At 43.5% G+C, this 19,705-nt stretch overlaps 1 protein-coding gene across 4 annotated transcripts in view; it reads right to left on the reverse strand.

The window, feature by feature from the left end:
- The window catches only part of LOC148029758 (uncharacterized), a 39,423-nt gene extending 20,748 nt beyond the window's left edge, over nucleotides 1-18,675 (reverse strand). For 2 of the 4 annotated variants that reach the window (XM_087686068.1, XM_087686069.1), the window contains exons 1-6: nucleotides 18,334-18,675; nucleotides 17,309-17,463; nucleotides 16,924-17,141; nucleotides 4,873-5,485; nucleotides 4,246-4,788; nucleotides 3,799-4,001 (exon numbers count right to left, since the gene is read on the reverse strand). In XM_087686068.1, coding sequence (XP_087542194.1) covers nucleotides 3,868-4,001; nucleotides 4,246-4,788; nucleotides 4,873-5,485; nucleotides 16,924-17,141; nucleotides 17,309-17,463; nucleotides 18,334-18,560 — 1,890 coding nt within the window. In that variant the 5' untranslated portion in view covers nucleotides 18,561-18,675 and the 3' untranslated portion in view covers nucleotides 3,799-3,867. Of the gene's footprint in view, nucleotides 1-3,775; nucleotides 4,002-4,245; nucleotides 4,789-4,872; nucleotides 5,486-16,923; nucleotides 17,142-17,308; nucleotides 17,464-18,333 lie in introns of all 4 variants that reach the window. The other 2 variants (XM_087686070.1, XM_087686071.1) reach the window with 2 other exon arrangements.
- Between the last annotated feature and the right edge of the window lie 1,030 nt (nucleotides 18,676-19,705).

A 19,705-nucleotide genomic window follows, 5' to 3' on the forward strand; every position in this document is an offset into this window, starting at 1 on the left:
AGAACAATGGCAGTTTAGTCAACAGATCGGCATGATGCTTCTCGGATTTCAACAACACCTCATAAAAGCCTCGGGGCCCAACAAAAATCTCTTCAACACACTCCCCTTGTAGTAGACTTTGCAGCCACTAGCAAATATAGGAAAGCACTGGGATCCTACCAGTGAAGAAGAGTATAACAGCACGTTCATAAAACACTGAGAATGAGCGCAAAACATTTTGGGGATCCACAGTGGCTTCCAGAACATCTTTAGTTTCAGAGTCTGAAAACGCTGCATGATTATGTTGAACATAATCACCAAGCAGAGTGTTAGCAAACTCCAACAATTGCTCCCAATCCACATCCTAAGAATCCACAGAATCAGAAGCAACCTGAGCATAAGAACGTTCCCGATGATCCTGATGATCCATTGTATCTTCCGGAGTATGCTTGGTGCGTTTGCCCGCAGGCTAGAAGTCAGGACGAGGTGGCATCTCCTCCATGCAAGGAACAATATCCTCTGGTTCCTCTGTTTCACAATCCGGACCAAGGGCTGCCACCGTTTGGTCAATAAAATCCATGTCCAGACCAGCCATGTTGTATCACCACTTTAACAGCGCTCTCTTTTTTTTTTCGTAAAAGGTAATTGTATTAATTACGAAAAAAGTACAAGATTACTGGATTACAAGATACATGATGACACAAAGCCATCATGTGAAGAGGTTTTCTCTTTCTCTCTCTCTCTCTTTTTTCTGATGACACAAAGCCATCATGATGACAGCGCTCTCTCTCTCTCTCTCTCTACAGAGGCGGCTCTGCTTTCTTTGTCTGTGTGTAGGGGCAGATTGCACGTGCCACAGCAGAATGTACTGTCTACAGTCTCTGCTCGTCAGTAATCTGCTGCCTCCTGGGCACAGATCTGTCCTTGTAAAATGTCTATCTGTCTGTCCCTGCTACTGTTGTTTCCCGGCCTGTGCAGGGACGTATTCTGCAAGCCCCCCTTTGATCCTGGCAATATTGCGATACGCTGATCAAAACTTCCACGCTGCAGCACAGCACGATTACAGATAAGCAGAAGGCAGGTCACCTTTGGCGGGCCAGGTAGGCAATGTGCAGGTCACGATGGCAGGCGCCAGGGGCCAGCGTAGGTGACAGCGTCCACGATCCCCTCTCTCTCTCTTGCTCTGTCTCTCTGTCTTGTTCTTTGCCTGAGTCCTGCGCACAAGAGCCGCACAGATTTGCACAGGCCTATGGGCGTGATGCTGCGCAAGAAGGCAGGGGCGCGAGGCTAGGATCAAGTTGCCTTTGTCTCTCACTCATTCACTCTCTCTCACTCGCTGTGTGGTTGCCTCAGCCTACGTGCAGAAGCGGGGCAGAATAGCGCAGGCGCAGGCCCGATAGAGCCAGCACACGATTTCAGGTCGCTACAGCAGAAGGGTCACGGCAGCTCTCTCTCTCTCTCTCTCTCTCTCTCTCTCTCTCTCTCTCTCTCAACCCAAAGCGTTCTCTTCCTCTCATAATATGAATCCCGAAGCTATTAAAACTTTTCTTAATCAGACTAGCGTGGAGAATGAGAGAACCCAAGCCGACTATTGGTGGGATCAAGTCAAGATCCTATGCAAGTACAATAGTAAGAAAGGTGGTGCTAGGTGGTGGATGTGCCATTATCGTGGCATTGAAAAAGGTGGATCGGTAGAATGGGTGAAATCCCATCTACTTGGCCTCAATAGAAGTGGAATTAAGGCTTGCACCAAGATCCCTATGGAGGAGCGTGCTTGAATGGAGAGAGCACAAAATGTTTCTAGAATCGAAAGTTGCTCAAAATCCCTTTGCTATTCTAGTGGTGAAGACCTCATGACCTCATGCACATGTAGATCGAGGGAGCCAATCTTCTTTCTCAGTTGGCAGTCCTTTTAATATACATGGAGCTCTAGCAACTTCCCAACCAGCCTCTCAAGGTAAACAAAACACTCTATTTACTTCTTGGCATCCCCAACACAAGGCACAAGTTGATGCAGCAGTGGCTTGTTTCTTTTATTCTTATGGGATTTCTTTTAATGTTGCACGATCTTCTTTCTTTAAGGAGATGGTGACAGAGATCGCTCAATTTAGGCCCACCTATACACCACCTAGCACCCACATATGATGCATTGCAGGAAGGCTCCTTAAGGATGAGGTCTCAAGCATTAAAGAAGCCATACAACCAAGAAAGAAAAAGTGGAGCTCATACGGTATATCACTACTAGGCGATGGATGGACAGATGTGCATAGTCATTCTTTAGAAGAGGTGCTTGCAACTTGTCTCGGCAAAGCACATTACATCTAGTTCACAGAATGTGGTCCACGACAAAAGATAGCTCCTGTCTTATGCGAGCTTTGGAGTGAGACTATGGAGTATGTGGACCCATAAAATGTTGTGCAATTTGTATTAGATGGGGAGTCCACTAATAGAGCAGCAGGTGGTTCATTGGAAAGCAAGTACCCTAGTATCACATGCAGTCCATACACGGCACGTTGCCTCAACAATTTGCTGAAGGACATTGGTTCTTTGCCATAGGTAAAAAGCATTATCACTACAGGTAAGGAAACAGTGACATTCATCACTCATCACCATTTCTCATTGGCATTATATAGGAAGTTTGCAAAGGAGTTATTAAAGTATGCAAAGACCGAATTTGCATACAACTTTCTAATGCTTCGCCATTTACACAACATGAGACCGACATTGAAGCAGATGGCGGCTAGTCCAAAATGGGAGGGTCGGCCTACTTCTCACACAGCTATGGCACAATTGTGCTATACTACCATCAAATCAAGAGGATTATTGGCCCAAGGTAAAGCATTTGCTTCTTCTTTGCTTACCCATTGTGAAGTCGTAACTTGTTGCTTCATGTGGACAATAATGTTTCCTACATTGGGAAGATATACGAGGCAATGGATTGAATGATAGAAAACATCCGATGCTAGATCTTGAGTTTCAACACAAGGAAAGAGCTCTTCAAGTAGATGCTGAGGTGGTGCAAGGTTGGAATTCAACTCTTCAAAAGTCGGTTCCTACCCCAAAGGAATGTAGATTGGTGAAAGATCTCAACTTGCGAACTTTCGAAATAAGGAGGGATTATTTAGGTGGCCTAATGCTCAACGTGATAGGTAACCTCATCTATTTTTTAAAAGTCTTTATGTAGGCATCTTTTAGTATTATAATCTGAATCAATAGTGGATAATTTTGATTGTTATTGCATTTATCTTGCAGATTCCCTGTTGTTGCTATGACTTGATGGGAGGACTATGGAGCAAAATCATGTGAGCTTCGAAACTTGCGCTATCAAAAATTTTATTCAAGCTTTCTCATCATCATCATTAGAGAGCCTTTGGAGCACCTCCAGTCATATCCATACAAAGAAAAGGAATCGCTCGGGGCTACAAAGAGCAGATGATCTCGGTTTTGTCAATGCAAACCTACGTTTGCTAACAAAGTTAGTCTTAGAGAAACCAAGTCCTCTCTTTCCTTCTTTTTTTGTTTGTTTGTAGAAATACCACTCATCCAAATCTACAGCATCAATGTCAATTGTGGCACGTCTTGGCCATAGCCCAAGACAGCACATCAATTTGGTGCCCTACACAATAGAAGCACAGTTTGTGATAGAACAAACCCTGACATATCTCCAATTTTGCATAATTCTTCAATTCTATTAGCTTTTGCAATAGAGCAAACCCTGAAGTGTTCCCCAATTTTGCAAAATTCTTCAATTCTATTAGCTTTTGCAATAAACATACGAACATGACATATGAGGTACCTCAACTTTTGTGGAGTACACACCTGCTGATCATCCTCCAACAAATGTCAAATCAGCATTGGTCTTATTTAGCTTGGGCCTTACAAAAGCAGTCAAAGCGTACAGTTGTGCACACTCAACAGGTCAGTTGGAATCTTCCCTAGATCAACTTCTAAAAGCTGCTCATTATAACTTTTGGTGCAACGCAAGGCTAGTAGATCATCTTTTGTGTATCTAATTCGTTCATCTGCAGCACATATCGCAAAGTCCACCAGATTCTTAGAGAAAATGCATAAAGAAGAAATTCATTTTACCTACTAATAGGAAAATAGATAGTCGACAGAGTAATAGATTTTAACAACAATCCATGCCGCAATTGAGATTCTTTTCAAGCCAGTCTATCATCTAGTTATATTTACTCATGCCCATAAGTACCTGTTTATACCCTCTAGGACATTGTACTCAAAAGGCAAGAGTAGAACTCAAAATACCTGTAAATAAGTAGGTCACTTTCTCTCGCTGTTCCCAAGGTTTCACAGCCCATTTTTTATCTCCTTTTCTGCTTCTGTTCATTTGTGAATCTGGACTGCATCTAAGCCTTGAATCCTTTACAGGTGAAGCTCTTACAGAACCTGAACCACCTGAGAGAAGGCCGTGTCTTATTTGCAGACCTCTATAAAGTTCAGAAAACTGAAGAAGTGCCTTTACTGTCAATAGCCAGCAGTCATAAAGTACAAGTTCCTTCAACTGTGAGGGTGGTTTAAAACTCTGCAGCCCAGAATCTGTTATCATTGCCCCTTCAATGCCAAGAACAATCAGCTTCTGCAGATGAGAAAGCAACTGCAGCGAAGAATCTGGCAGCAACTCACTCCGCAAAAATAGGTGAGTTAGCTCTGAGAGACATAAAAGCCCACGGCATCCTTTCTTTGAGACAAATGTGTGCTGGAGATTCAGCACCCTTAATGATGCTAAATGCTGGATCGCTTCAAATGAAGAAGATTTCAAGCCCCCCTCGCCTTGCTTGGAATCAAACCCTGTGTATGGCAACAAAGTCAAGCTCCATCTAAATCTTTTGCTAACCTTAGACCTGATTGCTTAAGAGATAATGTAGGACCCACCTTTGATAGCTGTACAGCTCAGATCAATAGTTTTCAATGCTGGCATAAGCTGCAAGAAATTAAATACAGTGTCATCCACCATTGTACCACTCAGCACTATCTCCTCCAACTTTGGTACATGCCCTGCTAACATTGCCACACATGCTGAATCCACCTTTGACCTGGTCAAATCAAGCTGCTTCAGATTGGATCCTATATTGGCAATTGTTTGTATCACCAATTCTGAAGGCATCGTTCCACTTAAGTTCAGTATCTCAAGCTTTTGCATCTCACTCAACGCCCCAAAATGTTTCCAATTAGAAGACGAAATGTCCATCACTGACACATTATGGATCCAACGGCCATCCAATACCTTGAAAGACTCCACAAAATCTACCCCTGGCAAATGAAGCTCAACAAGGGAAGCTTCAGCTGCATCCCATCCTTCAAAAAGAGATGATAGCTTGCAATTTGCCATATTCAGATGTTTAAGTGCAAGTAAAGGTGGAACTTTGGAAACATTAGTCCAAGCCAAGTTGAGATGCTCTAGATGAGGAAACATATCCAATGTCAAAACACCTTTATCAGATACTTTACTGCCCCATAAAACCAGATGCTTCAGGTGATTCAAAGGCTGCAGATTTTTGAGTACAAAACACTCTCAGATCAATCAAATGAAAGCAACAGCTCATAGACTTTTTGATCTTCCTCTCCATTATGGAATAAACCACTCCCTCCCACCCCTACCCTATTATTTTGTATTTTGAAATAAAGAAAGGTGTCTCCCCCTCCCTCAAGGCATTCCATTCATAAACATACATCTGTATGCACTCCACAAACCACAAATATGCACATGTTTTCATGCACATGAACTCTCTTTTGCAACTTATATGTAACTTCCTCGAGAAGTTGGTTTCACCAGAAAAAAAACAATGTGCACACACATGGAAGGATGCACTATAGTTTGCAAAGAGGACACACATGTATGAACAACAACATGACTAACAAGTGAATGCAAAGAAGAGAGAAGAAATAAAGGAGTGGAAACTCCATAAATAAATGCAATTTATGGAGGTATGTGATACAAGAGAATGTTCAAGCAACAGAATCTGTCCAACAGCCACTCTCTCTTCCAGGAGCATTTGAGTGTGCTGTACCCTGTTGAACCCCAAACACAGCAAACCATTAAAACTCAATGCTAGATCTGATGTAGGCTGTCCTGAGAGAAACAATGGCTCCAGATGCAGCAACCCAGCCTAAGTCGATGTTGCCAACGCTCACCAGCAGGTTAATTATGTCACCAGCAGGAGTAGCAATCAGGTTGCCCAAGTTTGAAGTGAGTCACATTGATGATGAGATATGGCGGGTGTTGTTGAAAGCTGAAATCAGGTTGCAGCAGGCTGAAATGGCAGGAGTGATGCACACTCAACACAAGCACAAAGGGTGCAGTGTATGATTTTGTAAGAGTGCAGCAAAGGCAGAAGCGTATGACCTGGCTGAAAGAAAGAAGTGGACACACACTCACAGAGAAGAACGCTGAAGACTGTAGTACACATATGTTGAATATAGAAGGCAGTATGTATAAAGGGTTGTAAGACAGGCAGAGCACTCTCTCAATCTGCACAAAACAAATATTAATATGATTGGGGGCAGGCCAGCCTAAATAGGCAAAAAGAAATGCTGAAATGTGTCCAGGTCAGCCAGTAAAAACAGGCTGACTGATCCATTAAATGGCCGACTGCATTAAATAATTAGACGAATGCTGCACTGCCTGCACAAACTGCCACATGGCATCTGCCTGCTGTTCAACCACTGCTATGCATTATTTTGCCTGAATGAAACCTTGCCCAAACCTAGCAATTGCACAGAACTGCTGCCTTACCTACTCTTGTACATAGCACAACTGCATAAACTGACCTGAACTTAGCTGTGCCCATTCTAGAGGTGACCAAATCTCTAACACCCCCCTCTCGGATCCTAGATGTAGCATAAGGCTCACGGATCTGGAATGCTAACAAATAACAGCTTGAGGAATTTTATTGGTAAACGAATCTGCCACATTATCCTCAATCTTGCAGTATTCCACATCAATGGTCCTGTCCAAGATCTTCTCACAACCAAGCTCCTCCAACAACCTCCGAAGCCAAACAATCACATAAGTGGTAGAATAAGTTGCTCGGTACTCAGCCTGTGTAGATGAAAAGGCAATTGTAGGCTGCTTCTTGCTGCTCCAAGAAATTGCACCTATACCTAGAAGGAAGTAATAGCCTGTCATTGATCGCTTGTGATCAACATCACCAACCTAGTCTAAGTTGTCCAACCTCATAATACCAAAGCCAAACGACATGCACATATTGGATAAAATAGTCCTAGATTGGGGGTCCCCTTTAGCAACTGTAGTATCTTCTCTCTCAAGGTAGCCTGCCAATGAACTTTCTTGGCTCACTCATGAACCCTATAAGGAAATCAACTGGAAAGCACAAGTCAATCAAAGTATTCAAAAGCCAAATCAACAACCCAATCAACTGGTCAATATCAAGAGGCATCCATAGCCCAGGAATCAATGTGACTCGAAGGCCTAGATCGGGGGTCCCTCTCAAGAAAACTGCAATATCCTCAACATAATTTTTTCATACGTGAATCAAACATCAAATGCAAACGCGTATGAAAGTACGATTCGAGTATGATTCAGACCCTGGACCTAAATCATACATGACCCTAGTTTTATTGACATATTTTAACACCATTAGTATTAGTTGAAGACATTGGGCTGTAAAAGCTTGCTGCCTTTTGATTACAGCAAAGCCCCAATTTCCAAATTCAAAATTTCAAGGCTGATTACAATGCACATTAGTCTTCGAAGGCTCTGAGAGAGAGAAAGAAAGAAAGAAAGAAAGAAAGTTATATTAACGTCTACAACAGGCCAAGTTGGCCTATGAGACCAAGAAGGTCTTCTCTTCAATGTTCAAACTTTAGAGTTCAGAGTCCAGACTTCAGCTTAGGCTATGAATAGTGACAATGAAGGCTGAATGCGGTTTTCAGACATCTGTTTTTCAGATGTCTACAAACAACTGAAATTTCTTTCAAACGCGTCTAAAAACAACTATGATCCTCAAGGTAGCCTGCCAATGAACCTTCTTGGATTCACTCATGAACCCTATTGGCCAACAAATTGGAAAGCACAAGTCAATCTGAGTATTCAAAAGCCAATCAACTAGTCTATATCGGGAGGCATCTGCAACTAGTCAATATCGGGAGGCATTTGTTGCTAGTGAATCAACACGAGTCGAAGCTTTCCAATTCGGATCCATGGGAGTAGAAATGGGCCAACACTCCGTCATCTCAAAAGTGGTCAAGAGCTCTTATAGATACCGTTATAGAGAGAGAAAGATCCCCCTCTTAGTTTGCCATATCTCATGACCTAGGAAGAAATGAAAAAGCCCCATATTTGTCATCTCAAACTTCGCATGAAGTGCTTCCCTAGTCTACTTGACCATCTCAGCACAGTCACTTATCAAAATGAGATTGTCCATGCAAAGCACAAACATTGTGTGTCCTCTAGCTGACATGGTGAACATACAAATTTGGGTTGGAAGTAGATCTTCGATACCCCAAACTCTCTCAAAGGAATGAATCCATCTTCTCATTCCATGCATGGGGAGCTTGTTTAAGGCCATAGAGGGCCTTCTTTAATATGTAAACCTTACCATCTAAGGAAGAAAAGCCAAGAGGCTGCTTAACATATATCTCCACCTTTAAGGTACCATTCAAAAAGGCAAACTTGATGTCCAACTAGAAAACGGCCCATCACCTATGGCTAGTTAGAGCAAGTATCGTCCAAATAGTGGCCATATAAGCTATGGGGGCAAAAGTATCATAGAAATCAACACCTCACTACTATGCAAAGCCTTTGGCAACCAACCATACCTTGTGCTTGTCGAGTGTGCCATCACTAAGACACTTGGTCTTAAAGACCCACTTGACTCCAATAACCTTTTGATAAGCGGGCTGAGGCATAAGGTACCAAGTGCCATTCTGCTCAATGGACTCCAACTCCCACTCCTTAGCCTTCTACCACACTGTAATGCCTACTTTACCCGTGTCGGCTCCCTATCATGCATAGCACGGGTCATCAAACTATAGTTGGTATAAACAAGCTTAGTGGAGTGTGCCTAGTTCCTTGGAGATACACACAGCAAATGGCTCATGCAAATATCTGGCAATTCACACACTAGTTGGTCATAAGCTGCCTTCTGAAAGTACTTGTAGTTGAGGTGGCCGAACCAAGCATGCTAGAATTCGATTTGAGATTGTGAAGAGAGAAGGAAAGAAGTAAGGGTTCTGGAACTTCATAGCTTGTAGACACCATTTTCCTCATGCCCCTGGCACAACATTTATCTAGCCTTGCCATCAAGAATTCTAAAGGAATCTGCATCAAACTCAACCCTTAGGCCAAGTCCACAAGTCTTACTAATGAAAAGGAGAAGATAGCCCAAGTTTGGTACATAAAGAACCTCCAAAGTGTGGACACCGCCAAACCCATCCGATATAAGCTGGATATCATATTTTCCCTATATCAAAGCTTTAAAAATATCACCAAGTAGAATGCCCCCATGCATTGGACGCGTATGTGCAATACCAGCAGGAGAAGGGGTCATGTGGCCAAAAGTGACACTGTCCACAATCCACTCTCGAGACTATGGAGCCATCAACATTGCATCAAATGGCTCCTAAGTAGAAGGCTCAATCACTTCTAGATGTAAAAAGGTCATTGATGAAGGGGCAACCACCACTCTGAAGTCCTTTGTGATCTTCTCCTCCGCCTTGGTATCTTTCTTATCCTTGTCAAGATAATCCTTCTTCCAATGACCTATCTTAGCACATATATGGCAAGTAGACTCCTTGTCCTTCTTGTTCTTATCATCCTTCTTCTTCTCCTTTCCCTTCTTTTGGGAAGCTTCACTTGTAAGAACCCCTCAGATTTTTAAGAATTAGTACCTTTCAATCACTCATCTTGGTCCAAGACCAGAGGAGCCAGTTGCTCCCACTTAAAGAGTCTCAATGCGCCTTGAAGCTATGAGAGTATGCAGCAAAAGAAGGAACATAAACATTGAGAGAGAAAGAGAGAGAGAAAGCACAAGATGAAGGAAGAAATACTGCACTGACTTCAGATGAATGCTGAATACAATGATGAGGACTGATCAGTCCCTGCACACAGCCCAAGGCGTCAGGGAAGGCACCAAATCAGGCTGAGATGATGGCAGCACTAATGTTGGAGAGTGTCTGAGAGACGCAGTGTGCTGAATCTACAAAAGAGTGATCTACCAAGTGTGGGAGGTGTGCTATATATAGCCACCTCCACCAAAAATTGGCCGACTGCTTACAAGAGCATGTCCTAAATCTGGCCAACTGCAGCAAATGAAAGTTCAGCTACAATAAATGCAGTCCCACTGCATAGAAAAAATGGAAAAATGATGACAATCTCTCCCAAGCAATCATGGACTAAAAAGACAATGGCACGAGGTGTCAACCAGCTAACAGACCATGGAAATGCACAATAAATGTGCCTAAAACAGAAGAAATGCACTCTAGAATGCCAAAGCTCCCATGTCTCCGTCAGACTTTGACAGGAGCCCAAACCCTGTCTAACTAACGTGACTAAAATAGGGAGGCTAACACCCCCCCTAGATCCGGGGAGTGTTTAAAGACCCAACAACCTCATGTGATGAAACATAGAAGCCTTGGGCAAAGGCTTTGTGAAGAGATTCGTCGCATTGTCCTCCATGGGACAGTAGGCCACCACTAGCTCGGAATCCACGATCCACTCGTGAGTATAGTGATACTGAACCTCAATGTGCGTGCGAGCATGAAACACAGGGTTCTTTGCTAGAGCAAGGGCACTATGATCGTCCATGCGAAGCTCTGTAGGTCTTGTTTGTGGAAAGCCAATCTCCGCCAACATACAACGGAGCCAAACTGCCTTCATAGAGGTTGAACACAAGGCATGATACTCAACCTCTATAGAAGAAAGGGCCACAACAGGCTGCTTCTTGTTGCTCCAAGAGATAGCTCCTCATCCAAGGGAGAAGGCATAACCTAAAGTGGATAGTCGCGAATCCACATCACCTGCCCAATCAAAGTCACTCCATCCAAAAATAGTAACCTCCTCTCCATACATAATCCCATAGGATCGAGTCCCCTATTAATATCGAAATACACGTAAGGCTCCCCTCCAATGATCCTGTGTTGGAGACTACATAAAAGAAGACAACAAAGCCACCACAAAAAAAATACCCAGCGTGTGAATGAGCCGGATAAGAGAGCCAACAAGGCACTTGTAATGGGCAGCATCTAGAAGGGGATCTCTTGCTGCCACAAGCTTGGACTCAAGGTCCATAGAGCAAGAAATAGGCCGACACTCCGCCATACCAAACTCCGAAAGTAGCTCAAAGATGTACATGCGCTAGGAAATGAAAATGCCATGTGCCATCTGATAGATCTCGAAACTAAGAAAGAAGTGTAGGATCCCCAGATCCGTAATGTCAAACTCCTATCTCAAAATGTTCCGAGTACGATCAACCTCGAGTATCGCTCCCTATAATGATGCAATCATCCACATACAAGATAACCAAAACACATCTAACACCCTCAACCTTGTAGTACAGGTTGGGGTCATGATTGGAGTGATGAAAACCACTCTACACAAAGAAGTGATCAATCCTCTAGTACCAAGCTCTAGGAACCTGGCTTCAAGCCATAGAGAGCCTTCCACAATCTGTGGACATGGCCCTTCTTCCCCTACACAAGAAATCTTGGAAGTTGTGAGACATAAATCTCCTCTTCAAGGATGCCATTCAAGAAGGTAGATTTGGCGTCCACTTGATAAACAGGCCAGCGGTGGTGGGCTGCAAGAGCCAAAATAGCCCGAATAGTAGACATTCAAGCCGTAGGTACAAAAGTCTCAAAACAGTCCAAACCTGCCCTCTGTGTAAAACCCTTGGCAACAAGCCGAGCTTTATGCTTATCCAAGGAACCATCTGCAAGATACTTGGTCTTATAGACCGACTTCACACCTATCACCTTCCCCTTCTTGGGACGCGGAACCAACTCCCAAGTTTGATTGCACTCAATGGAATCAAGCTCATCCTGCATAGCCTGGTGCTAAACATCTTGTGCAAGAGCCTCCTCAACTGTAGTAGGCTCAGAATCCTAGAGAATCTGTGACATAAGAGCATAGTTCACACAAAGTGAACTATCCCGTTGGCCCCGTAATCGAGCTGATCTGTGTGGACCTGAAGGAGTAGCATGAAAGTGAGTAACACTGGAGACCTGCATGAGCTGCTTGTACCAACGAGGAATCTGAATAGACTCCGTCTGCTATGAGGGAGACTGAGTAGCCTCCACATGTCTAGGTAAGGGACTCCCCCTCACTCAAGGAAGGGAGATCCTCCTCATTTGAAGAAGTCTCTCTTGCTGATGGTTGAGTAGCCCTCAAAGACTCCTAAAGGGAGGCTGAAGGGTTAGAAGTACTCTACGAAGAAGTGATCGCATCCGTCAAGGATGAAAGGAAAGCCGATGTAGAGGGTGAAGAGGGAGGAGAAATAGGGGAGGAAGGAGGGGAAGGAGCCAAAGACAAAGAAGGGGTACTAAGAGGCAACCTAGAAGAAAGAAGAGGTAGTGAAGGTCGAAGAGGGTCAGTTGATGATGAAGAATCACCTACAAAAGAACCATCAATGGGATCCTCGAAGGAGGCCGCAGCCTCATCAAATATCACATCCCAGCTCACCTCGATATTCCATGTCTACAGATCGTAGAGCCGGTATCCCTTCATCGTAGTGCTATAGCCCACGAAGATGACCTTCCTCAACTTCAAGACAAGTTTCATCTTCCTCTTCTTCTTGTCCACATAAACAATGTTAGCCTGTCTTCTTTCTTTGCCAATCTGTCATCTCCTGGTTGTGAGCTCCTGTCAGAGTCTAGCAGAGGAGCTCTTGCATTTCTTGTGCTCGTTTTGTGTGCAATTGGCCCATATTTGGGGAGGTCGGACAGCAATCAGCAGTCGGCCCATATTTGGGCAGGCCGGCCAGTTTTGATGATGGAGGAACTATTTATAGCTGCCCCTCCCTGTCATTCTTCTTCACTTCTTCTGCAAATTCCAGCACACACTCCTTCGTTCCCACTCCGACATTGGTGCTGCCATTATCTCCAACCTGATCTGCCATTATCTCACTAACGCTTTGGGCTGCGTGCAAGGACTGATCAGGCCACAGTTTTGTATTCAGCATTCATTTCAGTCAGTGCAGATTTTATTCCTTCATTTTCTGCTCTCTCTCTCTCTCTCTCTCTCTCTCTCTCTCTCTCTCTCTCTCTCTCCCCCTCTGTGTTCGTGTTTCTTCTTCCGTTGCGCACTCTCACATGGTATCATCGCCTAACTGATTGCAGAGGAGTTCACCATCAACTGCAGTCTTTATCTACTTCTTCCAGTTTCTGGCGGTGCATCCAAGGCTGAAATGTAGCCGTTCGTACCTACGTATGGTGTTTTGCAGCCCCTGGAGGACTAGGCGACAGTTTGTTTTGAAGCCATCTACTTGCGTTTGCATCTAACGCAGCTGTTTTGCAGTTGTCCTCATCATCAAGAGCAGAGGCGTCATCACCTTGGAGCCAGGCGATTGTCTCCAAGGTGTCCACAACCTGCGTTTGTATCAAACGCTGTCTTTTCTGGCATCTAGAGTGGATGCGTTCTTCTCTAGCAGCCAGGTGACATCTACCTCCTCTTCTCGCAGGCGACAGCACTTCCTGTGTCTTTCTGGCATTGGCGGCTTCATTGTGACTGTTTGTTGCAGGTTTTTTGGTGTTTGCAGATTTGGAAGATGTCTTACCAGTTTTCAAGTTTTGATGACTCAAAGGATGAGCTTCTTTCTCATCATTCCTTTGAGCGGAGACGGGATTATCAGGAGTTTCAACAATGGGAGGGGTCTCCTCGTACCCGTCCTTCTTCAATCCATGCATCTCAGAGGGTCCCATCTACTATGAAGGTTCCATCGGCGAAGACTACTTCAGATATCCATATGCCTTCCTTGATTCCCTCAATACAAGTGCCCATACTTCCTTCCTTTCTGAAGGAAGACAAGTTGGAACTTTTCCCTCTGGTCATGCAAGGTGGAGTGCATCCTCGACACACTTGGGATGTTGTTCTGGATATGTTGTATTGTCCTTATGCAGCTGAAATTTTCTCAGAAAAGATGAAAGCCAACGGTTTACACGCTTTGTACTTTGGAACATTTCATTTTTGTAACTTTCCATCTTTTAATTGATAAAGAAATACCGAAAGGGGCACCGGACTTCGGGGCCAATCTAGTGTTGAGCAAGGGAATGAGGTCTCTGTTTGTGTGTGTATGTGAAAAGTCCAGGTATTAATTGAAGGGAGTACCACTTTATGTGAGTCATAGACTAGTTACGCCAAGTCCCACAGTGTCACTGTAAGACCCTCAAGCTCAACTGCATGAGTAGATAGATGCTCAAGGTAATATCCAAGTGTCAAGTAGCAACTCCCACTAGAACAAAAGTCGAAAGCCATACGAGCAAACGAAGCTCAAAACATCATTTGAAAGGCATCCATACATCCAAGATCCAAGTAGCATATATCCCAAAGCATCCAACCCAAGTAACTTGCCAAGCATCAAATAACCATACATAGCAATGAATGACAGCCAATGTCAAGATTCAAAGCTCCAATCTCAGCTCAAAAGCAATCCAGAAGCATGACAAAGCATGTGACATGAACCATAAACATTGGTATATCAACCCAAGTAGTCGGTAAGCACTCGAGAAGCAATAGGCATGTATTCCACTGACCAAATGAGCTTCAGCCCTGATTAATACAGCAGCCAAATCTCTGTCAAACTGAGCAAGAACGCTACTTAAATCAGCTCCAAAATGATCTGCAAGCAATGGCTAAGCATCCTCGAATGTATGGGCATCAACCAAGCATGAATGGGCATGATTTATGCATCACCACTAAGCAAGAGGCATCAATGACAAGGGGCTGCCCTGTTTTTACAGACTGTATGCTGAATACACAATCAATGAACTGAATACAAGTTGCCCAATCTCAATGCCAAGGGCTAAAGCCAATGTCAAGACATAATCTTCTAAGAATGTGGTTGTGTCATGTTGTTTTCCCAGCTGGCATCCTTTCCAAATGTCCTTGAATAGTTTTAGGTGTGGAAGGCCTTCAACAATCTAATGGCATGGCAACTTGTAAAAAGAGTCATATCCAAGGTGTCCAAAGCAAAAAATGCCACAGATGCTCCTCATTCATAGTATTTCTAGCAATATAGGGCATGTGGTCTATGGAACTCAGAGCCCTCAAAGGTCGGCTAGGAGAGAAATTGCAACACCATATAGATGACATTAGCTTGTATCTCACCACAAGCAATCACTAAACCAATATTTGGTATCGAGCACCTCAACTATAGTTGTTAAGAAGATTACTCTCCCCATATGGCAAAGCTAATAGATGGATAAAAAGGTTTACCCCAAGCTAAGGGAACCTTTCTATCCATCCAAGCTAGGATATGTAGTCTATGGAACTCAACAACCCTCACAGGTTGGCTGGGAGAGAAACTATATCATCAGATAGATAGATGTCATTGGCTTGACCAGTCCTTGGTATCGAGTACCTCAACTATAGTTGTAAAGCAAACTGCTTTCCCCAAATGGCAAAGCTAAGGGATGGATAAAAAGGTTCACCCCAACCTTGGGGACATGGTAAACATCGTCCAATGAAGCAAGATCAAGGCCTTCGTCAATGTCAAACTTAACATGACCGATGCCTTGAATCTTGGCTAAGGATTTGTTTCCACATTGAACATTCTCCGCCATAGGGACTCTAGAGAAAAAAATGTCATCGAGCGAAGTTATGTGATGTGTAGCTCCATTATCCCCAATCTAAATGGTCGAACGGTCATAAGGTCATGTCAACTAGGCCTCTACATTCACCTATCATTGGGCAACTCACAGATGTGGACCAAGCTTGCAATCTCTAATGACTCTACAAAGATGAGGTGGGCTTGAGAACCAAAGTCCATCAAAGGTCTAATAGACTAGTCCAACATACCCTCCTGTAGAGTTTAGAATGATGCAAACTTTCATCATTGACCGGTGGCACTGTGACTATGAGATCTCCACTACCCCTAATTATGCTTGATAACACGCTAAGGGGCCTGCTGAAAGCTCTAGCAACTCATTGATACCAAAGTCACAAAGGGTTGTCTTGTACCAAACAAGGTACACTCCTGCTGATGAGGGATTGGTGGGGTGGGTGGAACAAGTGGGGCGAAGGGAGGAAGGGTAGATACTAGACAAATAGAAGTAGGGTTCTCAGCAAAGACTGCCTTGTCTTATCAGAGGCCAGTCAGCGCAATGCTTCATCATAGAAGAGCTAGAAGCACATTGTCCCAACTGTATGGGTAATAAAGCTCAAAGGCAAAGTCATCTGCACAATGAAGGTAATCACTTGCCCAAGCTCTCATCCCCACAACAAACCAATATTAGAATGTGCAACCTGCTTTCAATCACTTGCCCAAGCCTTTGTCCCCACAACAACCAATATTAGAATGTGCGACCTGTTTTCAATCACTTAAGATCATTGCATGGAATTCTTCACATGTGCCCATGTCTCATCACTTTGTAAACCTTTCTTGCCTGCACACAATAATTTGCTGCTGTTGCAGCCACATGATCACAGTCAACCTTAAGGTCATACAACAAGAGTCCAGGTAGGGGGGGTAACAATAACCCATATCATGTTAGAATGCTTCCTTTGCAGAAAGCTGATTATCACTAAGATTATCACTAATGCAAAGGATGGCTTGTGACTGGTTAATCAAAGGTTCTCTCCATGACTTGTAGATATTGTATGAGGAAGAAGTTCATTACATACTTCAGTTTTCTACAGCTATAACAGTGCTACATTTGACAAACATGAAAAAGTAAAACTTTCAAACAAAAGGCTTGAGCTGATTAATTGTTCCATCAAAGAAACACAATTCAAGGAAAATTATATCTTACAAGTAAAGAGGAGAAAATAGAATCAGTGACCGGGAGACCTCCTAGATCCAAATATTGAAGCGACTTGAAAGATAGAAGGTTGCATAAACCTTTCTCTGTAACTCCGGTCTCAGATATTCCAAGCTTTTGTAGATTAGTTAAGGATTTGATGTATTCCAGTCCCTCGTCTGTGACCCTAGTACAGCGTGACAAATTTAGCTGAACCAGAGTATCCAACCCTGCAAATTTTGACAAAATGTTGTTGTCATGATAATATCATCATTATTATCAATTCAAGGTAAAATATTCAAAGCACTGTTATATATACACACACAGCCTGGCCTCATTTATCAGAGAGAAACTTATGGAACAACAACTTCCACATTGAGAAGAACGCAGAACATGCCTTTCAACTGCAGAAGGGCAAAATTTGTGATTGATCTGCAATCAGCAGCTTCCAGAACACGTAAAAAGTGAAAATCGCCAAAGTAAGCAAACCATTCAGAATCAACACAGGCTTCGCTGCATACATCCACCTCCTCGATGCTATCTTGGAAGAGCCTTTAGAAAATGCCCAATAAAAAGGTCAAAAATGTAGTGGAAAGGTAGACATCCATGCAGTGACCAGCTGAATGCATAGGTAAATAGCAAACCCAAAAAAGGAAGAGACCAACAACTTGAGGGAAAGACCTGCAGCATTTTTTCAAACTGGTTCTGCACCTGAGCCTTATATCCAATCAGCAGGTGAGGGAGATGAATAGCCAGATTGAACCCTAGGGGCAGCCAACCCTACACAGAGAATACCTTCTTGCAGGTGGATTTTAAGTTGCTTCATGCATAAATACACACGTAAGTCAATATGTGTGCTGGGCCTATGGATTATGCTGTGGCTTCTCAGTAACTCCACCAGAAGATTTAGACAAATTCCCACTGTAATTCCCACATTGCAAATCACAACAACATCATGAGCTTCTGTGATAAGGAAATGCGTACCTAGCTAGGTGCAGTTGGGGCCAGGAAGCTGCAAATTCACCAAGCTAGGTATGCTGCGCCTTCTGAGCAAAAGCTTATGATGTTGAACACTATACGGAAAACAAGGGAAAAGAGGCCCTTTCCCTGCATGGGAAAATGTCTACAACTTCTTGCAGTCGTACTGTAATATTTGAGATATAAGGGCTATAATTTCATCGATACTATAATTCCGTTGATACATCAGCAGAACCCTATCGAACACATGTACATCTGAAGGCACAGATACACAAACGATATGCATTGCTACATTGCCACTGTTGGATAGTTCGAATGGATGGAAAACAGAATGATGATATATGAATGGGTGCAAAATAGGAAAACAAGATCCCATTGAGAGATCACAAATCTGCTCTGCCTTAGGTAAGGAACGAATGACAACCAAAGGAATGGATTGCATACTCTAGCAGAGGAGCGTTGAGAAGGCCAGCTCGTAGGAGGCGATGGAAGAGAGATTGCGCGAGGTGAGCAGGAAAGTGCTCCATTGTGCGTTTCTGCCGTCGCCAGGCTTGCACATTTTGCATGCTCTCGGAAGCCACTCGAAGGCACATGATGGTAAGTCTGGAGAGGCTCCTCTCGTAGCTGCTGCCATCTGATCCCCGGTCAAGCTCCCGTTTCACCATAGCCATGGTCTGTTGCTTGCGAAGAGGGGGGGAGGTATGCCGGGCCTCTTTCTCGTTCGTGAACGGGGACTGAAAGCTTGCGCCAAGTCATCGCAGAGTTCCTGCGAGAGATATACATTTCCTAAAATTTTGATTTATTAATACATTTCCTAAAATTTTGATTTATTAGTGATGCAACCATTTTTTATTTATTAATACATTTCCTAAAATTTTGATTTATTAGTGATGCAACCATTTTATAAATTATTAGTGGACTGATGAAGGGGGATATGCTAGAAGTGTGCGTCCATAGAGGGTGCAGCTCGAATGCCTTGGACACTCTAGCCTTGAGTTGCCTCACCCACATAGGGGACCTAGGCAACTTAAAATCTATCATCTTTCATATTAAAAATACCATCTCTTTAATAATGCAATAACATAATCACAAATTCTACCCTAGCACGGTGAATGAGCAGAAATAGTGGTTGGGCGTTAGCCCTAATTAATTAGCGTATCATTATGATTGCTAGATATTATTAAATATCATTAATTCTCATTCATGTCCCATACTCCACATAGTCAACCTTGCATTGCATGCAAACAATGTTTGGACTCGGGGTCTTCTGAAGAGCAGGTCCAGCACCACTGATACAAATATGGCAAAGTGTTCTAAAGGAGGGGATCAATGTTGTAGGTGATGTTGCCACCCTATCTCACAAGCAAAAGAGAAGTGAGTCTGAATTTGATTCAATTGCACTTGGCCAAGCTACAGCACTAATGATGCAAATATGGTGGACTCCTTTGAGGAGGGGATCAATGCTATAGGTGATTCCATTGCCCCATCTCACGAGCGAATGAGAAGTGAGTTTGAAACAGAGTCCACTACGCCTAGCCAAGCTAGCGATAGTCAAGATAGTAGTCCTTCGATGGTCAATAAGTCCCTTAGTATGCAAGAAGAGTTCAGGCTTTGACTTGAGGCCAACCCTTACAGGTGATTTCTAAGATTTTGGTTGTAGCACTTTAGAAGAACATAGAGGAGAGAGCAAAGGGCCAAAGGGCCTATCCAAGAAGGTGACACTCAAATCGAAGGATATATCATGGCATGGGAAAGCCGGTATTTGGGTTGAAATCCTGGATCTTGCAACATATTTTTGGAAAATGCTCCTGAACAT

Source organism: Lygodium microphyllum, chromosome 10, assembly GCF_053477565.2.
Source record: "Lygodium microphyllum isolate KBCC chromosome 10, Lygodium_microphyllum_v1.1.10, whole genome shotgun sequence".
Classification (NCBI taxonomy): domain Eukaryota; kingdom Viridiplantae; phylum Streptophyta; class Polypodiopsida; order Schizaeales; family Lygodiaceae; genus Lygodium; species Lygodium microphyllum.